This window comes from Lepisosteus oculatus, chromosome 28, assembly GCF_040954835.1.
Source record: "Lepisosteus oculatus isolate fLepOcu1 chromosome 28, fLepOcu1.hap2, whole genome shotgun sequence".
NCBI classification, from domain to species: Eukaryota; Metazoa; Chordata; class Actinopteri; order Semionotiformes; family Lepisosteidae; genus Lepisosteus; species Lepisosteus oculatus.
Genome location: NC_090723.1, coordinates 8,638,225 through 8,652,408, shown reverse-complemented (window position 1 = coordinate 8,652,408; position 14,184 = coordinate 8,638,225). Strand labels below are relative to the sequence as shown.

Sequence of the window (14,184 nt, the reverse complement as noted above, 5' to 3'; positions counted from 1 at the left end):
GCGGTGGGAGACAGACAGGTTGGTGTGCGGCTCACCAGTGATAAAACTATGTCAGACCAGTGATAAACCAGTGTCAGAGCAGGGTTAAACCAGTGCCAGACCGGTGTCAGACCAGGGTTAAACCAGAGTCAGACCAGGCATTTGAAAAGCATTACTGACTCCCTCCTGTACAGAACAGGAATCTGAACTCACTGATGTTCCTCTTGAAGTTCTTGTTGCCAGTGCTCAGTGTGTAGGAGAAGCACAGGTTCACTTGGATACTGGAAAACACCATCAACACACAGTAAGAGGCAGCTTAGGACGAGCATGAATAAAATAAATAAAATCCTCGCTCATAACAGACCACAACGGGCGTTTCTGCAGCTCTCTCACCAGGAGTTTGAGGTACATTTACTGGGGTCCACGATCTTGGGCTCAACGGCAAACGTCGTGGAGAGATTAATGACTGGCCGAGCCCTGAAACCAAGCAACGGAAAGAGGAGGGATTTGAGATATCTGGGGATCGGGAAAAGAGGCAAGAGGGAGATATCTGGTCTGATTTCTGCTTTCTGATCCGATTTCAGGTCCAGAGACAAACAGCCCAAGCTGTGAAGTGGATCCAGATAGGAATTGTGAGCTTTCACAGGAAAATGTTTTTTAGGAGGAATCAAAAATGGAAGACTACTTTTCTGCCCAAGCCTCACGGATACGCAGGCCCTGTATATGCACATGCATGCTGACAGAAGAAGCAAACGGATAAAAGCAGCCGACGGGACGCTCCGAGGGGTCCGGCGCTGCGGCCCACCTGAGCAGGGCTATCTTGTTGTCCAGGGAGCCCACCAGGACATCAGGGTAGCTGTTGTCGTCCACATCCAGCCCCCCGGCGATGGAGTAGCCAAAGGTCATGAATCCACCCTTGCCCACCTCTTGCCCCTCAATCACCTGCCGTCAGAAGCACAGCGTCAGTCAGACACGGTTTTAGGGGTGCCCTCATCTCTTTGCGGGGGATTGTCAAATGGGGTTCAAGAGTCGAATCACGAGTCGCCCCCCCCCCCCCCCCATAAAAAGACATCAAGCCTGTGAAGGTTTAAGAAGCACAGGCAACGTGTCCAGGGGTACCCCCACACACACTCACTTCCAGCCTCCTAGTGAGGCCCCCATGTAAAGATGGGGACAGAAAATAGCAGTCAGAAGCCCCCTCATAATAATTTTAAGTAAACGTTTTAAGTACGGGGTGAGAAATTCATTATTCATTAAAACCTCCAAGGCGTTCTGTGAAAAAGCACATCTGCTCTCACACTGTGCGAATGGCACATGGCTCTGGCACACTGAACGACTTACCTGACTGTACTCCGCAGAAATCCCCTTGTTACGGCCACACCAGATAAACACCTTCCCCGAGCCATCGAAAGGGGCTCCGACTGCAAAATCTGCACGGGAAGGAGATTAGAGATTGGCAAGGAAATGTACAACGGATGCAGTTCGGTAAGGTTTCAGGATTGCATTGCACTGCTACACAACGCCAGTAAGTGGCGGCACTCCAATGCACTTCAACTCAACATGAGGGAGAATGGCGAGAACCTCAGGGGACCTCAGTCTGCAGATGTCCTCTGCTTCTGCTGTCATCTTGTCCTCCTCAGGTGATGCTGCTCTGGGAAGCAGGGGGAGTCTTGAGGCAGGTTTACCGTTAAGCGGTATGCAAAAGCTCTTGGCATGCATCTCATAAGAGTCCTCATGCAAACACACCGCCAGGAAATTAAACCACCAGGACGTCTCGCACACTCTCTCAGATGCTCCAGCTGTTAGCGCAGAGCCCTGTAATGTTAACGTTGTTGTGGTGTGGCAGATCTCTCTTAGTTCAAGCGCAAAAGGCCAGATGCACACATAATCGCTTGTCAAAATACTGCAGCCCCCCGACTCCCACAATGGGACAGGCCAGGGCTCCCCGTGTGTGCTCTGCAAGGCTGTGACATGTCTGAAGCTCAATGCCATCTCACTTTGGGCGGCCTTCGGCTGAGGCTGTGGACAAGGTGACCGAGCACGAGACCGAACTGTGCATTGCAGGGGCTCTGCTGTTCTATGGCTCATTCTGGACAGGGAAGCTGATGAAAACAAGCCCCTGTCGCCGTCCAGGTCCTTGTATTTCCACCAGCGAGCGCGGGTCTTCCGAGTTTGCCTTGTGCTGCAACTTTACAGAACGCCAGTAGGTGGCAGCAGCGCAACGCAGGCAAATTGCCTGTTTCATTAATCTCGGCTGCGCCAGTACACTGCACAGCCCTCATGGTAAAACAGTCTTGCCTGTGGTCCACTCTGTCCTGGGACCTCACGTCTAACCAGATCATCGAAAAGCACAAGGCTGTGGAAGAATGAATGCCTCATTCCAAAAGGCTACATGGCAGCTGAGAATTTTGAATAAATTAAACTGTTAAGAAGTATTATTCTTATTAATAATAACAATAACACCTGAAGAAGGCTCCACGGCAGAAACGTTGTGTTTTCTCTCTTCTCTTTTCAGCATGGAATAAACCTAATACTTGTTCCATAACAATAATAAGTCTTATATATTAATACAATAGATTCATGTATTTATATAGATATACGATATTAATATATCATTATTGTATAATATTGTTAATATGTTATAGTAATAATTAATTCTAAAGCACTTTTCCCAAACACAAGGACCAAGGAAAGATAATGCAATAAAAAGTAAAAGAAAAACAGGAGGGTTTTGAGATTTGAAGAGACTCAGAGAATTTGTCTCCTGCAGAGTCCGAGTCCGAGTGGGAGGAAGGGCAGTCCGTGTGGATGAAGCAGCAGGAGAGGAGGATGAAGAGTGACCGTCAGATGAAGACGAGCTTTCGGGAGGAATGAGCCACTCCGTTCGTCTCCAGGCGGGGTGGTTGGGGCGGAGGAGGGGAGGGGAGAGACAAGGGGTTCACCTTGGAAGCCATCCTGGTTAATGTCCCCGATGGCGGCGACGGCGATGCCGAACCCGGAGCCGGGGGCGCCCGGCAGCACCACGCTGGCCCCGTCCCGGAAGGAGCCGTTCTCGTTCATGAAGACGTACACCGAGCCGCCCTGCTCCCTCTTGTGGTGGAAGTAGAAGGGGGCCCCGACGATCAGGTCGTTCCACCTGCGCGGACACAGGGGAGCAGGAGGCATGAGGACCCGTCCCCCCCAGCTCCTCTCGGCCTGGCTCAAGCAAGCGCCAGACCTCCTTTCACCTGAGAATGGCCCCATCTGGAGGGCTCATTCATCAGCCTTCAAAGAGAAAGAGTCTACCGTAACCCCAAGTGACTGTCTACTGGGCTGTCGTGATTTTTATGACACAGTGCTGATCAACTTCGTACAATCATGCAGATCAGTCCGTTTATTATAGCTGAAGTTATAAAGAAACTATCAGTATTGATTAAATCATAGTGAATAAATCACCCTAACGCAGTTTTCTATATTTTTGGCATTTAGAGCTTTATCACAAGGTGTCCTTTAAAACTTGCTTTGATCCCTTTGCTCCCTAGTTAACTTTCAGTTACATGCTGGGACCACGTTAAACCATAACTGATGAAGGTACCCAAGAACTTGAAGCTGCTAACCACCTCTACAGCCACCCCATTGGTGTAAATAGGGGCGTGGTCCCCACCCTGCTTTCTAAAATCGATGACCGGCTCTTTGATCATCTTCCACACTCGGTCGTTTCCACATGTGTCTTCTAGTTTGCGTTTCACCGTTGTTTCTGATTAAATCTGCTGTGATCTTCAGAAAGCACCATCTTACACTCAGAAGCCCATATACACACTTACGTTGTTGAGATATTGGGGACATGATATAAAAGGTTCCCCGATCTTGGGTACAGGCGTTTTCAATCTAAAGAGTGTATCTTGCGTTTAAGAGAGTTGGTGGTGAGAGCAAGCAAGGACGACCTTCAGCACATGTGATCTCGGTGCCCGGAGCCAGTGAGAAGAGGCACGACTCAGATGCATCTCATCTACAGGTGCTTGGATCCATTAAAAAAAGTAAAATGCTTACAATGGTGTCATGTGAAAAACACTGGTAGGTCATGATAGAAATGAGTGACAGCTTAGTGTAAAACGCCCCCATCTCTACTCTAGTGCATTGATCCTAAGAATGTGTCTGTCATGTTGCTTTTCACAGGAGGAAACACGCAAGGAAGCAGTTCATTGTACTGGGGTACACATGACAAACCTGAAACTTGGGAAGAGCCCCCCATTCGTTTATTTCCCATAGGTTTGAACTCATAGGGTCCAAACGTCCCTTATTTTTATTGCCCTTATGTCTTCTCATCATCGCACTACAAGTCGGGACTTTTGGGGTTCCCAACCCCAGCGTACATCGGGTACCCCCTGTGCCCGTCTGCCCAGCCTACCCATCCTTGTTCAGATCAGTGGCCGCTATGCTGCTCCCGAAGTAGGAGCCCAGCTGCTCCCCCAACAGGACCACGCGGGGGGTCAGGGTGGCATCGATATCGGCCAGCATCACCGAGCCCCGGCTCTCGTTGCGCGGCGCCCCGGTGATCAGCGTGTACGAGTTCTTCCGCAGGACGTTCTGCTCTTGCAGGACGGAATACCCTGCAAAGACACAGCACGGCGGCCTTAGTGGGGAACCCCCCAGCCCGGACGGGCTGCTCCTGATTCCAGAGCCACACACACTTCCCTCCCGCCAACCCGCCCCGCGCCCACCGCCGCCCCCTGCAGCAACACCAGCTGTCCCGTCTCGCCAAACCGGCTTCCTTCCTGCCGCCGCTGTCTGGGACCAGCTGTCAATCTGCTGTTACACTCCATTCCCCCTCCTCCCCTATTTGAAAATGTGGGTTTCATGAACCACTGCGGCCCCGCAGGGGGACCAAGTGGAACCAGGTGCAGGAGAAGAAACCATCTGCTGGTGTCCTGCACTGGAGAGGACAGCGCCAATGGCCGAGGCCGGACAACCCCGGGCGGGCGGTGTGCCCGGTGTCCCCGACAGAAATGCTGCTTCACATCTGCCCCAGCAAGAACCAAACAAGCTCCTGTAGCAAGCGCTGCCTGGCACCACGATCTGGCATTGAATACTCTGGCTGAAGTAGATGGACCGGATTACTGTACCGATGTAGAGGTATCGCTGGCCACGCAGGTCAGGGAAGGACTTCTCATTCGAGTCCCAGGACTCCTGGGGGTTCCTCCAGGTGTTATGGACATTTCCTGGAAACCACAAACAAACCACACAGCTGGGTGACAAAGCCATTCTGCCAAGGGCCAGGAACTGCAACAGGGACAGCCTTGTCCCCAAGGTCCCTCAAGCTGGAGACGCGCTCCGCCTTCCTCAACCGCACCAGACGCGCTTGCACCCAAAGCTTTTGTCGCGTCTGTGCCGATGCAAAATGCCCTCGGCAACCTCTCCCACCTCCCTGCGCGGAGAGGGCGCCGCCCACCTTGCCACAGGAAGCTCCCCGGAGCGCCGATGTACACGTCGGTTTCCGTCATGCCCGCGGAGATGCCCATGGTGCACATGCCCTCCAGCTCCATGTCGTGGTTGGGGTTGCACACCTCGTAGCGGGAGGTCTGCCAGTCGTCGTTGGCGTCGTACTGGAGGTCGTTCCCTCGGACGTAGCACCTCCCGATCATCCGCCTCTGCTCCATCGAGCCCGACCACGTGATCTTCACAAAGCGGTGGCCGCAGGCCTGCTCACGGGGAGAGAGAGGCCGCAGTTACACAGAGGCTCCAGAAGGGGGCAGCACAGAGCAGCGACGACGCTTGCAGAAACGGAAGGCAAACAGACCAGGAGAGGGATTTTGCCAGGATTTGAGCTCTGGACTTTGGAAGCAAGTTCGGAAGGGCTAAATCCCTGGAAATCCTCACCTGCTACACGTTCCAGGGCAGCGGTTTGGAACTGGCTCAACTCTAGAAAGTTAGTTGGAACGGCCGATTAAGACCTTGTGCTGAACGACGAGCAGAGAACTCTGCAGGGCTCAGGGATGGGAGAGAGCAAGACAGAAGCCCATGTAAAAAATGGGGGGCAGAGAGAGGCCAGCAGAGGAGGAGAGAAAATGAGAGCACGAGCAGGACTCAAGAAGATGGGAGTGCGACGCTCACCAGCACACGGCCCCCGTTCGGCCCTCCCTGACTGGCCACGGTCACGCCCAGCCACATCCCCTCCACCATCTCGGTGTTCTCCACTGCAATCAGAGGTCAGGATCAGAGAGCATGCTGGGCACATCCTGGACTGGCATGTCAGTTCCATACCATGGCACACCATCAATGCAAACAGAGCAAAGAGAAACCCCAGTTTGGTTGCCGGATCTTCATGGTCTGAGGACCTCACCCAGCTGTTTCTTGAAAGAAGCCAGTGTGCATTATTGACTTGTAAAGGAACAAGTAACAGGTTTATTCCATGCTGAAAAAAAGAAGAAAGAAAACAAACGTTTCGGCCGTAGAACAGGTGATCACACCTGAAGAAGGCTCCACAGCCGAAAAGTTGTTTTCTTTGTTCTTTTTTTCAGCATGGAATGATCCTATTACTTGTTCCTTTGCTGCCTACGCATGCTGACGCAGCTACCCCCCTGAACTTAGTTACCTGTCGGTGTCTTAATGGCTGAAGCAGTGTGTTCAGCTAATGGGACTTGACTTGCGTCTGGAGAAAACCCACAAAGCTGACGTCCTTACTTCACTAACCACCACAACCCTGTGCTGCCCACTAATCCAAATGATCAGGAAAAAATGATCCAAAATGTAAGGCGGGACTGTAGAGGCACCGCTCTGAAAAACTGCAACCCGAGCTCTAGCAACGATAGCTTTAACTTGAACAGATTTTAAGTGTAAATCTGTCACTCCTCTTCCCAATCAAAAGTTTAATGGTGCTTTGCAATTATCTTATGACAGAGAGGGACCTGACCTCTGTTGCAGCTCCGACATATGAAAACTTGCAGGTGGCATACCGAGTTAACCTACGAGCCAACGTAATGAGAGGGGAGACAGACCCATTCTCGATCACTGGGCCTAATGCAGGGCCTGACACGGAAGGTCACAGACACGGGCAATGATGTACTGTGAGGAAAGTGCTTAGGTAGGCATGGAGGTGTATGTTGTGAATAAGTGTGTAACCCCAGTTTATTCAGTCCTGGCACCTACAGGCACTAATTGTCAGTATTACACACTTTTGTTCTTGCTACACAGAAGTATGCCTGTCATTCGCTTTCTAAATTGCATGTTCCTTGCGCCTACAAAGACACGGGACAGTGAAATTAAAGAGCTGAGCATCTCTACAAGGTTTGCTACTTTCTGTTAAATGGTCAGCAACCTCAGTGTGTGTCAGATGTGGTAAACATACATTGGCACAGCAGTCTGTGGGCTCTGTTCAGATAAAAACCCATCGTCACTCCTGACGTGTGGAGAACCACAACACTGCTGACAGCAGCCAACATGGTAGCCTCAGATCACATAAAAGATGTTCAATTATTTTCCACCACTGACAGTCACTATTATCTTCACAGTGCCTGAACAAAAAAGAATCACTTAAAAACATATTTCTTGCCAATATAAAAGAATCCAACATGCAAGACTTGGAAATCCATGGCCAGATGTATTAAACATGCACAGCTAGAAGCCCACCCAGTTCCCCCCTTGAGGGAGTCCTATAGTTTACGGCTGGGATTCTGAGCAGCTTGACCAAGGGCAATATCTAATAACACTTCTGTCACAAGCCAACATGTGGCAGTTCTGGATGGTGGACATAGCAGCACCTAAGCAGTCGTTGACAAACCCCTTTATAAAGGTTAGGAAGGTCCATATTACCCTACATCAGTAATAATTATCTAACACAGGCCCTATATGACCCCTAATAAAGGCAAAATAATACGCATCTGCCAGCACTAAGCAGTGTTTGAGCAATGTTTCTGGCCAGCGATCTGAACAGAACCACTGTCCCACTACGTGACAGTGATCTAACATACTTTGGGGTAGCCTGATTCCCCCTAACATATTAGCAGGTCTCTTTAAGAAGAGGGATGAGCCAAAGCTTTTCCTGTATTCCTACGGCAAACTGAGATAAGGTGACATGCATGCAGAATCAGTTACAGGAATTTATTTTTTTAAAAACTGAATGTAATAGAATCCGATTGTTTATTAATCTGGTATCCGACGAGTAACACCCGGATGAGATGGCTGAATCAACAGAGATGAGTTTTCCAAGCCAGACAGCCTGCCTGGGCTGCAGATGGTATAACAGTACCTGCATCGACCAGGCCCATTCTGGTACAGTCATCTGGGTCAGTGGTCACTGGACAGGAGTAGATGGCTCCTGTCTCGTTTGCCTTCACCTGGGGCAGTGCCTTCTCTTTCGGAGCTCCCGTTAAGAGTCTGAGGACAAAAACAATTGAGAGGAAAATGACATGAACCCATAAGCTTCAGCTTAAACAAACACATAGTGCCATTCCAAAAAATTAGAGAAAATTCGTAGCTGATCAGACCTTGTGAGCTGATTGCTGCCCTGAATATGGGACCACTCGTTCCCAAATTGTGGGCACCACTTCAACAGCTACTTAGGGTGTAAACTGGCTTCCTGTTGGCGATATTTTTATTTCTTCAAATCAAAGAACGTAAACCCTTTAGGTTGTCTGAAAAGACACATTAGACAGGTGTGCTATTGCCTTCAACTCTGCACCAACCTCTTGTGAGGTCACTGACATCACGGCTTTGCATCTCGCAGAATGACACACTGAGGATAAGGCCTTGCCTGCTACGTCTTTACAGTTCTCAGGAGGTGTGAGGAATGCCACAAGTTGGGTGATTCCAGATACTTGGAGATATAACTGGGTTTCCCTTACAGCACTCACTATTCCCTCATATTTACCAGGAAAATATGTGCACTCATCTTCAGAAACTGTAACAAGCAATAATACTAGGGATAGCTTCTGCCTGAGCCAGACAAAACATTTTTCTTGGAACAAGATCTAACACCAGTTAAAATAACATATTGTATTTGTGTTGTACAGGACACCACACACCCCATCTGCACCTGTGCCAAAACAAGCTATTGTAACCTCAGTAAAGGACACCGATTTAATGTATCGGATTAATTCAGCACTGACATTAACCACAGACATCAAGTGGAGTATCAGTAAGGTGAACAGTACAGGTTTTAAAAATAACCACCAGCTACACTTGCAATAGTATTTAATTGTATTTGCAGCTAGCATATAATCACTGGAGCAAAGACTGCCTTTCCAGAGTGTGAACATTTTCTGGCAATTCAAATAATATTTTGCACTTGCCCTGGGTCAAAGACCTCATCAGTCACTTAACACCAGCTCTGTTGCCAGTGACTGTTTGCTTAGAGTTTATCACTATCTCAGAGACCTGCTGGAATGTATCAAAGAGCTGGCTGGCTGTGCTGTATTTTTCTCTCTCGTTTACCACTCGACTGGTGATCCAAACACTGGGTGAACAGCAGGGGGCGCTGTACTGTGCACCACGAGACCGGAGAGGGAGGAGGCGATGGCAGAGGGAAAGTGAGTGAAGGGAGAGATTAAAAAGACGGGAAGACACACAGAGAGAAAAGCTGAGTGAAGCAGAAAGCAAAAAGGTTTGTTACAGCTTTGGCAACACTGTAATTTATCAACCATGCCAATAAAGCTCTTTAAATTGAATTTAAATTGAGAGGAGCAGAAGAGTGGGGGGCACGAAGGATTTCTATATTTCTACTTGCGACACTCACATGTCCAAATCACATCATCCACAGGAGGTGTGTTGACAAGCAGCCATATCAGCCTGCAACTCACAGCTGGCAGCCCACTGGAGCTCAGCGGGTGGGAACCTGGATGGGAGACTCCTCGGAAAAACTAAGGCTGCTGCTGGAAGAGGCCAGTAGGGGGCGCTGATCTCCCTGCAGTCTGTGTGGGTCCTAATGCCCCAGTATAGTGACGGGGACACTATACTGTAAACAGGCGCCGTCCTTCGAATGCGCCGTAAAACCGAGGTCCTGACTCTCTGTGGTCATTAAAAATCCCAGGGCATTTCTCGAAAAGAGAAGGGGTGTAACCCTGGGGTCCTGGCCACATTTCCCATTGGGCTTTACCAATCATGGCCTCCTAATAATCCCCATCTATGAATTGGCTTCATTACTCTGTTCTCCTCCTCACTGACAACTGATGTGTGATGAGTGTACTGGTGCACTATGGCTGCCGTTGCATCATCCAGGTGGGGGTGGGCTGCACACTGGTGGGGGTGGAGGGGATCCCCATGACCTGTAAAGTGCACTATAGAAGCACTATAGAAGTGTGAGAAACTATTATCATCATTAAACCTACTGCACAATAGTTCAGGTGGGTAGCTGCTTCGGCTGGATAGGAACAAGGAAAGGTTTATTCCCTGCTGGAAAGAGAAGAAAGGAAACAACGTTTCGGCTGTGGAGCCTTCTCCAGGTGTACACTTAAATCACACCCCAAGATTTTACACCTTTCTTCTCTTTCCAGCAGGGAATAGACCTTTCCTCGTTCCCCGTCTGCACAACACAGCGGCTGCTCACGTGGCGGACAGAGAGGGAGGTGAACGGGTGGAGAGGGCGAGGTCTGTCCTTGCCCTGCTGCAGCGAGCGGGTCTGCGCGAGGGCGCGGGGCGACACCAGGAGTGCGGGCCTCGTAATCGGGTTTCACAGGAGAGCCAGGAAACGATGCCCGGGGGGGTGAAAGTTGAATTCGTTTTTGAGCGTGCCAGAACACGACCGCGATTAAAAGGAGATAAATGGGACAATCTCATTTAAATGCTCCCTTTTTGTTCAACCTCTGTGTCAGCAATCAGCTGGGGGGGGAGATGCTTTGAAGTGGGCAGATTAGCTGCTAGGCCCCAGGTTGAGTCAGCAGGGAAGACGGCGCCCTGTCTCGGCCTCGGAGGTGGGCGAAACATCGTATCGCTTGCTGTCTGGCAGAGGGTTTTCTGCCCAACTAAACAATCAAGTCACCATTAAAACAAAAGGGGTATGTTTGCTTCAGAGACGGCAGACCAATATCGAAATTCTTGGAACTTTACTCTGGAATGTCCTTGCATAGGCCTGCAGGGGAAATGGATGAAAACGACAGAGAGAGTAGCTGACTATGCAAAATCACAGCAAAAGCAGATTACTGCCAAGGAAGGCCCAGAAAAAGCATGAAATGGAATAAAGGAGAAAATCCATAGTAAAAGTTAAAAAGGTTTAGCAAAGCATGATAAGGCAAGGGAAGTCAACATTCAGGATAAAGGTGGTAAAATTCACTATGGGCAATCAGAGGACTGAAGAGATTCTCTTGCCTGAGAGCTACACAGCCCTCTGTTCTGAATGTTTTCTCTATCTCCAGGCAGTGGAATTAGAGGACCTGCATGATCAGACACGCACGGGTGAAGCTGCCTTATTCAAATGAGCCAAAACGTGTTGGTGCCCCCAAGACACACATTCGATAACCCGCGGTTTCACTCTGGAAACGTCAGCCACAACCAGACCTTAAAGAAACAAGGAAAATATGAATCCTGATTTATAACCTCGCATTTTATTGATACTAATTGCAGTTGATAAGTGCAGGGTTCACTGCTGTCTTTTTCAAACTTTTCCATCAATAAAATGACATACAAGGGACATAAAAATGCTTCAGCTGTTACAGTGGCTGAATTTTGTGCAATGATTCTTTAGCCATTTTTTTTAAACCCAGGCTCAAAGTCATATACTACACTGACAGCCTAAAATATACAGTATCAAAAACCTGCAAAAGGGCCTGATTGAAGTACTATATTCATAATCCTCTAAGGAATAGGATAAATTCAAGTGACTTCTTTAGATCCAACAGCGGAACAGGAACACAAGTCGAAACTAATGTTCTCTGCATTTAAAACATAGAATGAGAGGCAATTCTTTACAAAGCAATTTATAGGGGCCTGGAACATGTTACCCATTAATGTTGTTGAAGCTGATGCCCTGGTTTCTTTCAAGAAGGGTCTGGAAGAGATCCTCAGATTAATTAATTACAGCAAATTAACAAGATCAGTGAGCTAAGTGGCCTCCTCTCATTTGTCAGCTTCCTTTTGCTCTTCTGGTTACTGCACAGAGAGAGACTCACTGCAGCTTTTCCATCGTAGATGGAGAGGGGAGTGGCAACTGTGTGTACCTGGCTCCTGCAGGCTTTGTCTCCGGGTTAATGTTCACCAGGAAAGCACACCTGAGAGAGCTGACTTGTCAGTGCCCCACACCCTCTGCACTACAGGCAGCTATCGTGCACACACACACAACCCACTGATAAGAGTTAATTCCACTTGCCAATCTGGCCTGGCTCCATCTGCCTGCTTTCCAAGTAAATATGGCCTCACACACAAAGCAATGTTATTGCACTCTGATACTGTAGATTTTACAGGCGATTTATAGAAAACATGATCCCATCAACTTGAAGTTATTTAAATAAAAAATGGCCCCATATAAATCAGCATGTAATGGTTTAAAAACCATTTTGCAATCGGTTTCGAATTCTCACCTCTCCTGAAAATCAAATGCACACAGAAAACATTGCACAGACATTTTACTGATGGCTTAGTTACAGTGAGTCCCTAAAAAGCATGGCAGATTCCAGATGAAGCTACAGGAGATCTGGCAAGACTGGAGGACCAGAAGCGTGGGAAGAGTCAAGGAGGTGCACTGCACTGTTAGAAGAGGGAGACTGGAGAAAGAACACCGCGTTCATTCCTGAAGAGGGAGGACTGCTCTCTCACTGGAGGCACTAGGCCCTGGAATTTGATTCATCTTTTGGATAACAGATACAGAAAAAAAATCTGTCCTGGGCCATCACCTACTGGTACGACCGCCTGGTTTCTCTCCTTGAACTGGCATATTTCTCAAACAGCTCCCCTAAAACACACACGGCAATGTAATTAGCTACAGCAGTTTTTAGATTCCAGAGGGGAGAAGCAGTGCACACCCTCATCACGTGATCTCTGAGTCCTCTCTTGTTCACCTGCTGCCCTTATCATCCTGGAACAAAAGGCATTCTCTTTGCCCTTTGATATGGTGCATATTATTGTGAATACGTTAATCTATGCATTGGCTGTTTTGTCTACCTTACTGGTTGTGGAGCCTCAGTCCTGTCCTCCATGTCGTGCCTGGGTTAGAGAGCCTAGCTCACCTCTGGGTGAAATGGAAGCTCACCTGTCCACCAGGGGGGGCTGGGGGCAGAGCTCAGGCCCCCTCACCTGGAGCTCATGGTGCAGCAGTGAGTCGTAGTCTGCTCTTGGCCAAGTGTTTGCACATTGTGCGAGTGTACCCTCCTCTAGTACGAAATGCCTTAAACGACTACAGTTTACTATTTTGTGGAATGTTTTCTCTTTTTGATCATATTTGTTCCCTACAAGAACACTTAGTCAAAATGATTTTTAAGACACCTTTTTTGCACCATCTTTTTGCGAGGCCTGTATTTGTAGGGCTTCTAGATATACAATCAGGTAGTTTAATCATGAGTTCTTCAGCTTCTTTGTGGTCTTTGACCACACAGAAGTGCAATTATATGCAAATGTCTAAAACAAAAGGCACATCTTCATGCACAGGGTTGTGGGAGAGTGGAACAAGCTACCCAGCCATGCTGTTGAAGCCAATAGCCTGGCTTCTTTCAGGAAATGGCTTTTTCCACATTCTTGGATCAATTAGCTACTAATTACCAAACAGGCTAGATGGGCTGAATGCCCTCTTCATTTTTCACCCTTTTAAGGACTGCAATAAAAAGGACAAATGAATGAATTATATTGCACACTGATGGCAGCGTGTAACAAGGACTCATGCTCCTGAAGGTGAACATGAGCATTTGTAATTGTTCCGCAAGAGCACAGTTCAGGGTTCACAGCATGAATTTAATGGGATAATGGAACAATCAAGCCCCTCAACCAAGTGCATTCAGGTTTGTTGGATAAGCTAGACTTCTCTTCCAAAGCTTCCTGGGCACCCATACATCCAAGCCAGCGGTAGCTCGAGTGAATAAACCTAGTTAGGAGACAGGGTGCCCTGTGCTTATTCTGTAATGTGCCTTTCGTGACACGTGACCTCAAAGTGCTTTTCAATCCCGCACAGCGAAAGCTGTAGAAACACAGGAATCTGGAATGCGGAGGGCAGCAGGGCGGGCAGCCAGCTCACACCCTGGCTCTGCTTGGCACTCGGGCAGAGTGGGCAGCCACCCCCACCCCTCTGAGATTCTGCAGCTCCAGGGCCCT

At 48.7% G+C, this 14,184-nt stretch overlaps 1 protein-coding gene across 1 annotated transcript in view; it reads right to left on the bottom strand.

Annotated features, from left to right (window-relative positions):
• The window catches only part of itga3b (integrin, alpha 3b), a 42,436-nt gene that overhangs the window by 9,620 nt on the left and 18,632 nt on the right, over nt 1-14,184 (bottom strand). Inside the window, exons 2-11 of the mRNA XM_015362293.2 lie at nt 8,204-8,331; nt 6,070-6,152; nt 5,408-5,657; nt 5,082-5,177; nt 4,367-4,568; nt 2,922-3,115; nt 1,321-1,409; nt 785-921; nt 373-456; nt 193-260 (exon numbers count right to left, since the gene is read on the bottom strand). Coding sequence (XP_015217779.2) covers nt 193-260; nt 373-456; nt 785-921; nt 1,321-1,409; nt 2,922-3,115; nt 4,367-4,568; nt 5,082-5,177; nt 5,408-5,657; nt 6,070-6,152; nt 8,204-8,331 — 1,331 coding nt within the window. The remainder of the gene's footprint in view (nt 1-192; nt 261-372; nt 457-784; nt 922-1,320; nt 1,410-2,921; nt 3,116-4,366; nt 4,569-5,081; nt 5,178-5,407; nt 5,658-6,069; nt 6,153-8,203; nt 8,332-14,184) is intronic.